The sequence below is a fragment of the Prionailurus bengalensis genome, chromosome A1, assembly GCF_016509475.1.
Source record: "Prionailurus bengalensis isolate Pbe53 chromosome A1, Fcat_Pben_1.1_paternal_pri, whole genome shotgun sequence".
Classification (NCBI taxonomy): domain Eukaryota; kingdom Metazoa; phylum Chordata; class Mammalia; order Carnivora; family Felidae; genus Prionailurus; species Prionailurus bengalensis.
This window is the reverse complement of record NC_057343.1, coordinates 188,611,049-188,626,750: the sequence shown is the minus strand read 5'-3', so window position 1 is coordinate 188,626,750 and position 15,702 is coordinate 188,611,049. Positions and strand designations below refer to the sequence as shown.

Genomic DNA, 15,702 nt, shown 5'->3' with positions numbered 1-15,702 from the left:
ACAGGGAGGTGAAAAGAAATGGACGGGAGCAGAGAGTTCTAGCTTTCATTTGGAGTGCTCTCTAAGAGTCAACACTGTACCTCCTCTTGTTCATACCCTCTTAAGACAACAACCAGAAAAAAGTACTTCTTATTAAAAGGAAGAGTGCTAGTAAGACTGAAACAAATCTGCATTTCTTCTCATTGCCTTGTGATAAGCAGTGGTGAACGATCCACACCATATGGTGTCACTATTTTCAGAAAGCCAAGGAAGGGAGCATGTATCATCCAACCTCTCAGCCTTTGAATGCCATCTTCCTAGCAATATTTCACACTGATCAAGCTCTTCCTACTTTTCCAAGCAATGTCATTTATGTGACCTCACCAGCTTCTCACAGTCCCAGTTGAGATGAAATGAGTCTCAACTTAATTGAAACCGAGAAAGATGGCTGACATGACCAATATCACTCAGTGAGTCAGCAGAAAGCCAGAATCAGATGTCAGACCCTTTAACTGAGTCCTTTCCATGGTCATGGTAAAGTTGACTTGTTCCCTTACTAATCCTCTTAATGCTCCCTGGCAGACTCCCCTCACCAGATTCCAGGCTCCATCTACTGCCTGTCATCAGTGTACAATCATCACTCAAGGAGCTCTGAGCTCATTTCTCAAAGTAGTAATGATAGTTCCTATTCATATAGTGCTTCTTACATTCTGTGTACATCCATTATTTCATTGCATCTCCACAGCAACATTATCTGTTGAGTACTATTATCCTCCTGGTTATCTGTGTATCAGATGAGGAAACTGCTATCCAGGGAGATTAAGTGTTTTTCCTAAGGTCACACAGTAAGTAGGCGAGACTCCTTCACTTAATTTGAGATAGTCCAACTAGAATTCATGCTCTTAACCTTTGTGCCAGACAAGGTCCCCCACAAGAAGAAAGTAGCCTCTGATACTTGCTGACAGCCAGCATCTTTAGTGTTTGGCATCCCATGCACAACTAACAGGTTTATATATCCAGTCCTTAAGGCTCATCAGATAGTATTTGAGATGATAAAAGATATTATGGGAGTCTCCTTTTTTTTTTTTTTTTTTAGAAAATAGACTTCATTTGGGGGGGTATACATGATGGGATGCTTAATTTTTTATTAAAATTTTTTTTAATGTCTATTTTTGAGAGAGACAGAGAGACAGATAGAGACAGAATATGAGCATGTGAGGGCAGAGAGAGAGGGAGACACAGAATCTGAAGCAGGCTCCAGGTTCTGAGCTGTTAGCACAGAGCGCAACATGGGGCTTAAGCCCAGGAATGGTAAGATCATGACCTGAACTGAAGTTGGACGCTTAACTGACTGAGCCACCCAGGTGCCCCAATTGGATGCTTAAAAACCCCTTTTATTTATTCTGAGAGAGAGAGGGAATGAGAGAGAGAGAAAGAGGCAGAGTCCCTCTTAGAGGGGCTGAGCAGGAGAGGGAGAGACTCCTAGCACAGGCTCTGTGCTAATTGCACGAGACAGACATGGGGCTCCATCTTATTAACCATGAGATCATGACAAGAGCTGGCACTCAACCAACTGAGCCACACAGGCTCCCCACGAATGGGATGCTTTTAACCTTTACCACAGATGCCCAGAGTTGCAAACAAGGTTGGATGTCACCAAAACCAAATCTTTCATTTTCCTGATGACAAAATTGAATGGCAGAGAGAAGGGAGGTGAACTACTCAAGACTTCACAATGAATTAGGGTCAGAACTAGGGCAGCTTTCATACCACCTGACTCCCAACTTCTGACAACACACTGCTTTGCTCTAAGCTATGTATTACGTCTTTCCAAATGGTGACACAGTTAAAATGATTTAGGGTTATTTATTGTATGTCCATTTACCCTTTAGTATATGAGTGCCATGAGGGCAGAGGCAATCTGTGATATGTCCCCAGTGCCTGGCAGACTGCAGGCATTCAAACTTCTGTTGACAGACTCCTATCTAGGACACCACACTACCCCACCACTGATTAACTCATGGGATCTCTTTGTTAAAATACTTCTTTAGTATATTTCCTTCTAATCATAAAGCAATGCATTAAAAAAAAAATCTCTGCAAAGGGCCTACTTCTCTCTGGGAATGGCAGCAAGCCCAGCCTGCAGGTGTCAGCCGCAGATGTCAGTTAAGCTTTATCCAGTCACCACAGACTGTTTTCATGGGGCAAGGTTCTTCATGATTCTTCTTGCCCACAGCCCATTGGTTTCCTGTCTAGCTCATTAACATTTAGGAACTTGGCACTTAGGATACTTAGAGAAAGCTGTGCCCGCACCCACCTCTGGGCCCTTTGGCTAGTCTATTTCTCTGAAGGAAAAGAAATAAAATTGTGGGTTACCAGTTCTTCAGATTAGAGCTTTGTGGCAGTCAGGTACCCAACTGGTTAGATTTCTTTCTATTGCAGCACATGTAAAGCTCATACAAACCTTTGATGAAGGCGATCTCAGGCCTCACACTATACCCTCAAAGATCCTTTGATTACATTAGATTATCATTAGATTACATTTATTGACAATTTACAACAAAGTCAGGTGCTTTGCTAAGTGTGTTTATCTACATCATTTACTCATCACGACAGCATTTAAATAGCTACTATTATTCTCCCATTTTAATTATGAGGTAAATGAGGCTCATTGAATTTAAGTAACTTGTCCAAGGTCACAAAATCAAGAAAAAGGCTGGGTCTTGAATCCAGTTCTGCCTCCTGATGCCAAAAGCTGAACCCTTAAACATGATGCCAGAACTTTCCAAACTTTAACATGCACACAAATCAACTGGGCATCTTGTTTATACTCAGATGCTTAAACTCAGATGCTGATTCAGTGGGTCAGGAGTGGAGCCTGAGCATCTGCATTTCTATAAGCTCCCAAATATGCTCATGCTGCTGGTCTGAGGACCACAGTTTGAGTAGTGAGGATTTATATGGACACTGTATACTACATGACTGGGGTATATTCCACATTGAAGGCTGGGAAAAGGAGGCCAACTTCTAATCTGCTACTCTCTTCTCAGTTTTATTTTTTATTTATTTATAAAATTTTTAAATTGTATTTAAATCCAAGTTAGTTAACACAGAGTGTAATAATGATTTCAGGTCTCTTCTCAGTTTTAATGATAACTTACTCAAGTTCACATGGATGACTACATTCATTGGGTGCCCATAGCCCCTCTGTACCCATACACTCAGCACCAAGAGCAGTTTTCTGTAGGCACTGGTGTTCTTCTAACCTCTCTACTAGGCTGTAACTTCTATATATTTTTGGTGAGTGTCTAACCTGGTACAACCTCTTGGGAAGTATCAATCAAAATAAAAAAGGTGGGGCGCCTGGGTGGCACAGTCGGTTAAGCGTCCGACTTCAGCCAGGTCACGATCTCGCGGTCCGTGAGTTCGAGCCCCGCGTCAGGCTCTGGGCTGATGGCTCGGAGCCTGGAGCCTGTTTCCGATTCTGTGTCTCCCTCTCTCTCTGCCCCTCCCCCGTTCATGCTCTGTCTCTCTCTGTCCCAAAAATAAATAAACGTTGAAAAAAAAATTAAAAAAAAAATAAAAAAGGTATACACAGTTTAACAATTATGCTAGAAGAATGAATACTATAGAAAAATATACATGTGTAAGCAATGGCTCAACCATCCAACAAATTCTAATGCCATTAATAAAAAGATGAGGCAGATCTCCATAATGTCTGTCTACAGATATGAAATATTCCCTCAGATTCACTAAGTAAAATGACAAAGTCCAAATCAATGTGTAGGGGATGCTCCTATGTGCAGTAAAGGATGTGCTCATGTGTATACCACACTTGTATGCTTCTATATAGGTGAAACACCTCTGGGTCATACATGAGAAACTGAAAATAATGGTTGCTGCTGGGGTTGTGGGGAACATAGAAGAGAGGGAGACTTACTTTTTACCTTTTGAAGTTTAGTTACTTTCCACTACTTACTTAACCATGTGGTTATATCACTATGGTGGAAACAAACTTACCTGTTGCTGGGAAGCTGGAGGCTCAGATATGTTTTAGGGGAGTGATGTTTTTGCCCAGGTTGAGGTTGTGGCCTAGAGGATACTGCCTTCCATTCAAGAACCGAGAGAACCCAATGTTAACAAATATTTGCTTAAATAGAAGCATGTTGATTGTTAAGGTAAGCTTTGTCCAAAAGGGACATAACCCCAAGGAAAGAAATTAAGTGGGTGAGCAAGAAGGGAGTTTTCTAGATATTGCAAGACCCCACCCTTTGTGAACAGGGTCACTGCAATTGTGTGCTGCCCTTTGGGACCCTTTGGGAAGTTAAGGTAGGCCCAGCTGAGATAGGCTTCATCTGTTCCTGCCCTGTGTGGTCATATTACTTCCAAAAAGATTTTGTGTGCTTGGCTAATTAAATCAGGACTCTTACCTAACTTTAAAGTGGGAGTGTGTATCTGTGGGCTGTCCCTGCCAGTCTGGAAAGAAAGGAAGGAAAACCAAGTTAAGGAAAGGAGGCAGAGGGCCAAAGACACCTCCTTTACCTTTCTCAATTACGTTCTTTCCAGACAGGAGAAGTCAGGCCCACGGAAGGAAATTGTGGTGCCATCTGGAGGAGCCTAAGCAGCCTCAGTGCAAATTTTATGATTAGGAAGATATTTTTTGGTCTGATGGTTCTGGAAAACCTTTTGCAAGTGGCACTTTTAAACAAAGACTCTCTGCTCAAAGCTTGGCTTCTTATACACGGGGGGGGGGGGGGGATTTCATTTTCCATCTGCCAGTACTCTTAAACATTGGCTCAGAAATCACCACTTTCCTAAGTATATTATCCCCACCCTAAAGCCACAGATTTTATAGCAGCCAATTAGGCAGCAATAACTGATGCTTCCTTGTTCTTTGTAGTAAAAGAAAAAAAGCCATCTTCTGTTGCTGTTCGCCTTGATGCTCATTTTATTTGGGGTTTAGGGCAAATTTCCAAGAAAACCAACAACTGGTTTCTTTAGAATGTGGAAGAGTGCTTGCACTGCCAGGATTTGGCATCATGGAGGTTTCAGAGCAAGTTCTGACTAATTTACAAAGGGAAGATAAAGACCTGGTGGTGCCTGGAGAGTATTACCCTACCAGACCGGATGCCAGATGGGCGGGTGGAAGAGGAAGCAAGCTCAGAGAGCCTGCCAAGATTGGGTGGGGGCAGGAGCCAGGAGGTCCACTTGGGGCTGCCACAGATATTCTCTATAGGCTAATTCAAGGATCTGCCACTCCAGCCACAGATATTTTATGGATTAGCATCAGAGTCCCTTAAGGAAGCATGAATCATCCCGTTCAGCCAATGCCTCCCAAGCCATAGAACATACCCAACTGAGCCAAATGAAGATTATTTCCTAGCGGGGCAATGCTATGCTTAGAGAGGTTCTCAACCTTGGTTGCTCACTAGAATCATCAGAAATTAAAAAAAATATGAATGTTCAGGCCCTATTCTAGACCAATATACCAGAATTTCAGGGGAGAGAGCTTGACATTGCATTTTATGAAAGCTCCCATCTCCCACTCCATATCATCAGATACAAACATTTGTGCAAGGAAGACAGATTTCCTTGAGAAAGATTTAGAAGTTTAAGACTTCTATTAGTTATCTATCTAGAACCTATAATTTTAAGAGTTATGTCCTCAAAATAAAGTAATGAGACAGAACAATACCCCTTTTTAAAGATGGGGACATTGAGGTTCTAGCTCAGTAAGTTGACCAAAGTCACATTATAGATGATGGAGCTGAGATGAAAACCTGGGACATTTGACCCCAAATGTGCTAATTTATAGCTAGAAGGAACCTTGCAGGGCATCATAAACATCATGTGATTTAACTTTTAGGACAGCCAGTGATGGTTGTAGGCCTTAATGATAGGTCCTAAATAAAAGTCGCACTGGCTGGCTAAGGGCTGCACTTTTTCTGGGTGACTAAGATTTGTCAGGTCGAACAAGGGGCAGTGAATCTGTGTGTTCCAACTGAGATCTACAAAGGAAATCTTCCTGCTTCTGCCCATGTGTCCTGGGGCAGACATTCTCAGGCACATGGGATGCCCATGGTGCTTAGAACTGGAAGGTGCCAAAAGGCACAAGTAGTGCAAGACTTAGAACATGTGCCTGATGAGAATTCACTAAATTCGTTGCTCAAATATTTAGGTAATGAGCTGGGGAAGAGCATTTCATTCAGAGGGGTCAGAATTAAATCAAAGAAGGAAAAGATGCAACATGCATGCCCTGTTATCTCACCTGAGAAAAGAAAAAAGAAAAAATCTTTCCAAAGGCATCCATGGATCATTCCTCTTGTATGTTTATGAGCATCATAGGCCTTAACACCTGGCTCATGTTTTATCCTTGTTAATGTTGCATTTGTTGGGCAAGACAGTACATAAGAGTTAACTGTACTCACCTGAAGTTAGATAAGTTCTAACCCAGAACACACAGATTCACAGCATTACTTTGTCATGATCAGAAAACACAGTCCTGGATTATGAAAACCAGGTAGCAATATGGAAGACACTTTTGATACTTTTGATATCATATCAGATTAAAAAAAAACCGAGAACCTTTAATTTATAGGTATTATGACTGCAAAAATGTTACATATATGTAGTTATGTGTGTATTAATGGAGAAAATAAAAATTGGAAGGAAATTCATAATGAGGATAATTTTGAAATTATGAGGATAATTTTCTAATAATGATATAATAGCACTTCAGTCCTTCTTGTAATATGTGTGTTTTTTTCAAGATAGCTGGGGCTCCCTGTGGTCTTTTCTGTAAGTGCAGAAGATTCTAGATGGTGTGTTTCCTAGAGAAAGAACATGATATGGAGGAAAGTAAAATGGAACAGAAGTCAGAAAGCCCTAGTTCTGGCCTTGCCTTTGAGGGAATGCTGTGTAATCTTGGGGAAGAAACTCAATTTCTTTACATGCTACCTGGATTTTTAGTGATAGCTATATCATTGGATCACACGTGAAAGAACCATATACAAAAAATCCAGACCAGAGTTAAATCCCCACAGGGTCCAGGCAATTAATTTAAGGGAATGAAATGTGCTGGTTGATTTTGATATAGAAGTTCTTTGCTTTAAGAGTCTTTTTGATTATCACAAAAAAAAGTACATTCTTCATTTTTGAAACCTGCAAGCCTTAAGGCCCGTCTTTTGTTTCTCTACTTTATAGAAACATAGCATGACAACTGCTTCTTTTTTCTTGAACTGTATTTTGGAAACACATGTATCATGGACACACTGCTGGCCTTCAGTTTAGTGATGGGGGTAAACAGAGAAGGGGGATAGTCTGTGTTGAACAGAAGCCCACCTGCTTCTAAGGAGCATGTCTAAGGAGCATCAACTTCGTCATTCAGGCCAATTATCACCACAAGGAAATACTGGCTTAGTGTCAAGAAATTTTCCAATTCCTTTTTTAAAAGAGAAGCCAGAGGATCACCTGGGTGGCTCAGTCGGTTATACGTCTGACTTTGGCTCAGGTCATAATCTCACGGTTTGTGGGTTCGAGCTCCACGTTGGGCTCTGTGTTGACAGCTTGGAGCCTGGAGCCTGCTTCAAATTTTGTCTCCCTCTCTCTCTGCCCCCCCCCCCCCCCACTCGCACTCTGTCTCTGTCTCTCTGTCTCTGTCTCTCTCAAAGTAATAAACATTAATTTTTTTTAAATAAAAAAGTCAGAAATCTATATGTTTATGTGACATCTCCCAATTTCTAAACACTAAACATTTAAAATGAATGAGAGTTGTATTTGCCCAACAAAACACAAATGCAGATTGCATATAAGACTTAAAGGGCTGCCATTTTAAGAGGTCTTTAAGGCTTATACGGTCTTTTCTCTTTCACACCCCAGAGTCCTCTCCCATCTATCTGCAACAGAAGCCACTGAAACTCTAAGAGAAAAAGACAGGGACTTACTAGGGAGCTGCTGAAGGCCACAGGAGGCTGTGAGCTTTCACAGTGCCCCACAGACCTTTGTCGGGAGTGACCCTGGATAGGTACCCGGGCACTGTGGCACCTCCTCAGAGGCTGGGCTCGTCCTTGGCCTCCCACTGTTGCTGGGCGCTGAGACCATCGGGCTGGGAAGGATAGGCACTTGTATTGGGTCCACTCTTCACTGTCTGAGTCCAGCTCCTTTGGGGTCTCCAGTCGTTTGGCTGCAAGAAAGGAGTCCTGTTATTGCACCAGTCCACCTTGGCCAAGTCACAGGTGGGGGAATCCCAGACATTGGGGGGCGGGGAGCAAAGTGCACAGGATAAGAGCACTCTGCTGCCCTGGAGCATGGGCAGCTGGACTACCTTGACCGGAGAGGGAAGGGTGCAACTAAATTGCACAGATTTAAATCCGACTCTACTACTTCCTAGCTAGGTGACTGAGCTTTGACTAAACCTGTGCCTCTATTTCCTCAATTAGGGCTTTAAAAAAAATACCTATCATAGGGTTATTTTGAAGACTTAATGAAATAATGTGTCAAAGTGATCAGAATACTCTAAGTACTGGTAATGGTAATTGTTATTATTATTAAAAAGAGATCAGAAGCTCCCATGTAAATGGTTACCAACATGGCAAAGGTGATTGGGCTGCCCATAGTATCTCCTACTTTCTTCTTCTCTGTTCCTTTCACTCAAAGGAATGAATGCTGCTCTCTTGAAACTCCTTCTCTTAGTTAGAAAGTGTGGGCAGTGTGTGGTGATGATGGCAGAGGGTTGCTGAGAAAATCAGGTCAGCTTTACAGGCTAGCTTTAGTTCATGCATGATGACATTTCAGGCATTATTCAGCCACACCTCCCAAGTTGAAGCTATCCCTCAGTAAAAATCCAAGAGATGAGTTAACATGGAAGGCTTTTCCTGGATGTATTGAATCTGACCATGTACCGATACTGATGCTGTCTTGCATGTCAGGTAAAGTGACCCCCCAAATTCTTAAAACTTGGCTGTATAATGGGTAGACAATTTGGACATATCCCCAATCCATTCCTGAAAGATAGAAATCCTGTGTGTAAATGGCACCAAAGACTGACTGGAGGGCTACCACACAGGAGATCACTGATGGCCTTTATGAACAAAGGAAAGTTTATGGGTGATAAAAACAGCACTGATCTAGGACAAGGAAGCCCACAGGGCTATAAGAAGCAACCTGCCACAGAGCCAGGAAAAACTGTGGGGAACCAGGGAAATGTCTTTCATTACCATTCTTTTAGGAGACAGGGTGATTCATTTAGAAAGAGTGGTGAAAGCCCCTGAGAATCCTTGTACCATTTTCTTGGTGAGAATATTCGCTGCCCATGATAGTGCAACGCCGAAACACCATCTTGTTCTCAGTCAGCGTCCCCGTCTTGTCAGAGAAGACATACTTGATCTGGCCCAAGTCCTCAGTGATGTTGAGGGCTCGACACTGGATGGACAAATCAGTCTCTTCATCGTACAGGTCAAGGTCATTTTGCAGGAAGAAGATTTGCCCAAGCTTCACCAGCTCAATGGATATATACAGGGAGATTGGGATCAGCACCTGTGGGGAGATTGATTCCCACTGTGTCAGAGAGCAGGCTAGTTCCAAGTCTTAGAACTCTCACCAGTGAGTAGTGAAGGCATTTAATGGAAAGCTGTGGTCAGCTCACATCATAGACTTTCTCTGAGAAACTAAAGGTCAATGACTTCATACCTCCCTAAGAATTCTTAGGGGCATTTGAAAAGCATGTGCCTCTTGTTGGGATAAGCACTGGGTGTTGTATGGAAGCCAATTTGACAATAAATTGTATTTAAAAAGTCAAAAAGTATGTGCCTTCTTTAATAAGTGAGATCTGGTTTGGAATAGGCACTCATCTGGGTGCCTGGGTGATTAGGGGATGAGGAGCTCTAGTGCCTCTGTCCACAGTTTCCTGACACCCCTCAGATCTCTATGCCACCAGTGGCTGCCACTCACTTTTAAACGTATTCTGACCCATTGTTGATTACTGTCCACTGATTAAATACCTAATATCTTTCAAGTTCTTGCCATGTGTCAGATCCTGTTCTAGGTCCTGAAGATGGCAGTGAGCAGAAAAAAAATCCCTAGCCTTGAAAACCTCATATTCTAGTAAACAAATATATATCAGGCATTGAAAAAGAAAAATCAAGAGGGTAGAAGGTGGCTGGGAGGGACTCTTTTATAAATGATGACCTTTGAGCAGAGACCTGAAGAAATGAGGGTATGAACCAGAAACTTATCTGTGGGAAGAGGAGCACTGTGGGCAAAGCCTGGGCAGTGGGAGTGGGCTGGGTATTTGAGGGGTAAGAGTAAGCAGGCCTGGTATGAATGAGCAGGAGTTGGCTAGGAGATGAGGGAGTCAGGGTCCAAATCACATAGGGCCTCATTTGTTGCCATAAGGACTGTGGATTTGAGTGGATTGTGAAACCGTTGGATGGTTCTGTGCAAAGGAAGGGTATGACTCAACTCACATTTAAAAAGCATTGCTCTGCTGAATGAATGAATGAACTGAAAAAGTTCACCTTTAAGAGGATAATAAAACACCCTCAAATACTGCAAGAAATTGAATGTAAATGGAGCTTCATAAAACAAAACTGCAACTTCATCTTTTCACCGACTGTAATTTCTTATAGAGTCTGAAGAATTTATTCATCCTTTTATTCCTTACTGCCCCTTTCTTGTAGGTGGTTCTATGCTTTTGTGTTTTTTTCTTTACAGGGCCAGTTGTGTTTTTTCTCTCTCTGTCTATTTGATGCTAAAACACTAACCTGTGGTTTCTTTCTCCCATGCTTGGGGCTTGACAGTTCCCTGTAGTTCTCTGGGCTATTTTATCTTCTTCTGTTCCCAGGTCATTAGGATTTTACCTGTTCTATTATATCTGGCAAAGGTACAGGTATACTTGGATCAATATTGTAATCTTACTCTTAAGCAGTAAAGCCTGATAAATATTTTTGTCCACTATTATCTGGGGCAAGGTTCCTTCCACAAGGCAGGGCTGGCCCTGACATTGTCCCAAATTTGAGTACTTTCAAAGACCCACAAGAAAGCAATGACCATATTCTCATCTTAGTTCAGTTAGTTGTTTCCTGGGTTCAGCACTGATTTTTCTTTCTTTTTTTAAAATTTTTTAAATGTTTATTTATATTTTAGAGAGAGAGAGAGAGAGAGAGAGAGAATAAATGAATGAATGAGAATGCATGCGAGCATGAGTGGGGGAAAGCAGAGAGAGAGTGAGAGCAGAGAGAGAGGGAGACACAGAATCTGAAGAAGGCTCCAGGCTCTGAGCTGTCAGCACAGAGCCCGATGCGGGGCTCGAAATCATGAGCTATGAGATCATGACCTAAACCAATGTTGGATGTTTAACTAATTGAGTCAGCCAGTTTTTAACTAATTTATTTATTTTATTTTATTTTTCTTTATTTCACAAAATTGAGTGAGTATTGGCCACAGGTCTTTTTGAGCCCCTAGTTAAGGAAGGCTTCCTACCTGGAGCAGGATGATCATTGTAAGGAACATGTAAAAGCCCCTAAGGGCAAGGGGAAGGAAGTTGCCCTTGGCATCTGGAACATCAAAGGGAGGGTGTTCTTCAAAGGTCCCATTCCAGAGGCTGTGACCTGAGAGGAGGCAAAATCAGAGATGAAACAGAATCCTTAATTAATTCTAAACTGGTCTATTATAGCAGTCCTTAATATATTCCTGGAAATGAGTGTGCTTTGGAGGAACCCATTTTTATTCTTTACATCCTAGTCCTAGTGTGAGAGTATTCATCTAAAGTGGTCCTTCACATAACCTACATTTCAATCTCCTGATAGACATTAAAGTCTGTCTTACCTGGAAGACACTAGCATTGGGATTACCTATATTTTGATGAAGTCATGTTATACAAGGATTGGAAAGAGAAAAGGGAACACAGTTCTTTTTACTTGTGTGGCAAAAAGTGCATGGTCGGGGATCTTAACAGACCTGTATGCTGGGCCCTCTCCTTCCCCCATGCGCATACCCATCTATCCATCTACACATTCACCCTTTCACAATTCATCCATCCACCCACCTATCCATTTATTAATTCAGGAAGGAATCAATCTCAGTTCTTGTCTTTGAGCAGGTAGCTAAAAATCCAGAGGCCAGATGTAAAGGGACAAATCCCACAGATTGTGAGAGGTACTACACAGAGCATCTGCAAATGCACAGCAAGCCCCATTTCCTTGTCTGCAGACAGGGGTAACAACATCTGTTGTGTGAGGAAGTGCTTCAGAGCTCTCTGAATCTCAGTGTTCTCATCTGCCAAATTAGTAATAATACCTCCTCTGTAGGGTTATTATGAAAATTGAGTGTATATAATGCTCTCAGCCCCAGGGTAGGAACTACAGGGGATTAAAGATATAACGGATGTACCCTGCCCCCAAGATGCTTCTTTGCCTAAGACGTTAGAGGCTGGCCCCAATGCCTTTATATATGGCTGAAGAAAGGGGAGTTACTGACATGAGGCTATTTGAAGGTAATTTTATAGGGCAAATGACCAAGGGCCAAATACATGACTCAGAGTAAGGACCACTGGTCTTCAGGGGAAGCCAGGGAAGGCTGCACAGAGGAGGAGTCCTTGAGGTGTCCTGAAGACCAGGAAGGAGGGTGTCAGGTGATCAGAAATGCCTGAGGAGGGCATTCTGGGCAGAGAAAAAAGAAACACTACCCTGACACAATGCAAGTAAGCAGGTGATAGAGAACTCTGGAAATGGCACTCACTCGAGAGCTTTCATAGCAAGGGCTGTGCTTTAATTAGGCGCCACCAGAGGCCTGTCACTGTGTATGAGTCTTGATTCTCAGCATACAATTCTGCCCCTTCCTGTTACTTTCTCAATTTATTTATTATTTTGGGCCATCTGCCAAGTAGATTCTGTTTGCCTATACCTTATCTCACTGTGTGACCTTTTAATCATTAACTTCCTTTCTCTGGAGACACAGTGAGATGATCTCAAATGTCCTTTCCAGCTCGGACATTCCCTGAAAAGCCTTTTCTGAAGCAGAGGCAACAGTTCCTGCAGTGTCTCTGAGGGCATGAGGTGGCCACATGGGGATGGTTTTGTTTGCCTGCTTCCCTGACCCTCCAGGTGTTCTCCTTCCAGCTGTGGGCAACACTCACCTGGAGTGCCATTAGACACAACTGGGAAGTGTATTAGTTAAAAACTGCAGGCTACTCACAAGGCTAAATCCCATTGTCCTCACCATGGTGGCACACAAAATCTCTCTGAGCTCTAGGAGGTCTTAGCCTTTCAGTCATGATTTTTCAAGAACTGCAATGGGCACAATTTCCAACCAAGGCAAATAAAGAGCAAATACAATTGCTGCCCACTGTTTTGGGGTCAACGGGGGGGGGGGTCTGGAGCCAGCACATAAGTGTTTCCTTTTGAATGTCCCTTGTTCTTTTGGGGAGGGTTCCTTTAGGGTCTTGAGGGCCATTCTTAGAGAAAGCAGGCAACAACAAGTGTCCTCTTTGCCCTCTGAGAATCAACTTTAAATGGCTGAGATTACCAATGTCTATACCTCCTGCAGCTTTCTACACTCAACATTTGTAGAACTTGGTCACAGCCTGGTTCTAATCAGGTCTCCATGGTTGGCTTTGCTCTTGCCACACCAAACAGTCAAATGCTTCTCTGCATAAAATGATTGTTCTTCCTATCTCTGTGCTTTGCTTGTGCTGTTTCCAGGGCTAAGAGTGACTTCTCTCTTTTTAAAGCTTCTTGCCCATTCTGCCTCTACCACCTACCTCCTGTGATGAACACCTACTGCATTCAGGAATCAGCTCTGTCTACCTCCTCCAGGAAGACTTCCTCCCCTGATGCTCTCATATTACCAATAGTAGGGTGAATAATAGCCTCCCCAGAAGCCCACATCCTAATTCCCCAACCCCATCAATATATCTTTTTTTTTTTTTTGGTTTATTTATTTATTTTGAGAGAGACACAGAGAGAGAGAGCAAGCAGAGGTGGGGCAGAGAGAGAGGGAGAAAGAGAATCCCACAGGCTCTGCACCATTAGTACAGAGCCCAATGTGGGGCTGGAACCCACAAAGCATGAGATCATAACCTGAATCAAAATCAAGATTCAGACACGTAACCCACTGAGCCACCCAGGTGCCCCTCAATATGCTATCTTATATGGCAAAAGGGGCTTTGCATATGTGATTTAAGTTAAAGGTCTTGAGATGGGGAAGAGTATCCTTGATTATCCAGATGGGCCCAAAGATGTAGTTACAAATGTCCTTATAAAAAAAGAAGACAAGAGAGATATTACTATAGAAAAAGGAGGACATGTGAGCTGAGATTGGAGTAATGCACTTTGAAGAAGGAGAAAGGAATCACTAGAAGCTCAAAAAGACAAGGGACTGATTCTTCCCTCATAGCCTCCAGAAGGGGTAAGCCCTGCTGACACCCTGACCTTAATTCAGTGAAATTAATTTTGGATTTCTGACCTCCAGTGCTATAACAGAATAAACAAATGTTGTTTTAATCTGCTAAGTTTGTGTTGTGGTTTTATAGGAACAATAGAAAACTAATACAGTACTTCTCTGCAGTCTTCAATGTGTAGGACAAATTGTTATCAATCCTGTTCACAATTGGACTCCTTCCTGATAAACTATGAGCTCTTTGAGGACCAGTCCTTATACTGATACATCTTTTTATTTTATTCTGAGAGAGTGCCTAGGTTTAATTAGTATTTCTCAGAGAAATAAACAACAGATGATATTCCTAATATTTAGATTATATAGGCATGTAGATTTTCACAAACATTTTATTCAATTGATATCCTATTCAAATACATGATAGGACTTATTTTTTATTAGTTCTTTTTTGTAGATGAGGAAATCGAGGCTCAGAGAGCTGAAACAACTTGCCTAAAGAAACAGAAGATTATTGTGGTCTTGTTCTTTCTGAACATTCCATACCTACAGCTCCGATGAGGCACATGAGGAAGAGGAGCCCAATGCAGAAGAAGATGTCTGTGTTCATGCGCCGCTCTATCTTGCTGCGTTTGTATCGTGGGCCATTGTTGTTCAGCATGGCTTTTGTCTCATGGCCTTTGGAAGAAAATGAGGTAGTAAGTCCTTTAGCTTCTGTTTTTCTCTGGCCTGGATCATGTCTTTACCTCTTCCAAGAGCTTATAATAGAAAAGAGGCTTCATCCTCTAACCTAAATATTTTCTGCTTCAGGGAGATTGCTGAGAACAGCTGTAGAGGCCTTACACAATTTGTTACCACGTGTTTTACTGAGCATCCCCTACGCACCAGACGCTGTGGTATGTGCTGACAGAGCTACTATGTACAGGTTGTATACTGCACAACTCTAGAAACACCCCTCATTTTTTAACTTGTCATAGATTTGTAGGTTTATTAGGATACATTTATGCAAATGACAGAAAGCTCTCTGGAGGAAGGGGTTTTTCCAATTTGCACAAAGGCACTGTTACGGGCTAATGGTAGGATACAAGGATGAGACAGATGACTCACATTTTGGTGAAAATACACAAGAAAACAAATAAATAATTATAGCCAGTAATAAGTCCCATGAAATAAGCAATGGGCTGGTAAATAAGAGATGGTGTTAGAGAACATGGTCAAGGATGGCTTCTCAGAGGAGGTGACATATAAGGAAGACCTTAAGGGAGAAAGAAGAGTTGGGAGAACAGGGTTTTAGGCTCGGGAACAGTACATGCCAAGGCCCTGTGACAGGACAAT

General features: G+C 42.3%; 1 protein-coding gene across 1 annotated transcript in view; it reads right to left on the bottom strand.

Annotated features, from left to right (window-relative positions):
* Positions 1 to 15,702, bottom strand: part of ATP10B (ATPase phospholipid transporting 10B (putative)) — a 256,201-nt gene that overhangs the window by 47,227 nt on the left and 193,272 nt on the right. The window contains exons 8-11 of the mRNA XM_043596691.1: positions 14,914 to 15,045; positions 11,458 to 11,585; positions 9,261 to 9,513; positions 7,923 to 8,161 (exon numbers count right to left, since the gene is read on the bottom strand). Coding sequence (XP_043452626.1) covers positions 7,923 to 8,161; positions 9,261 to 9,513; positions 11,458 to 11,585; positions 14,914 to 15,045 — 752 coding nt within the window. The remainder of the gene's footprint in view (positions 1 to 7,922; positions 8,162 to 9,260; positions 9,514 to 11,457; positions 11,586 to 14,913; positions 15,046 to 15,702) is intronic.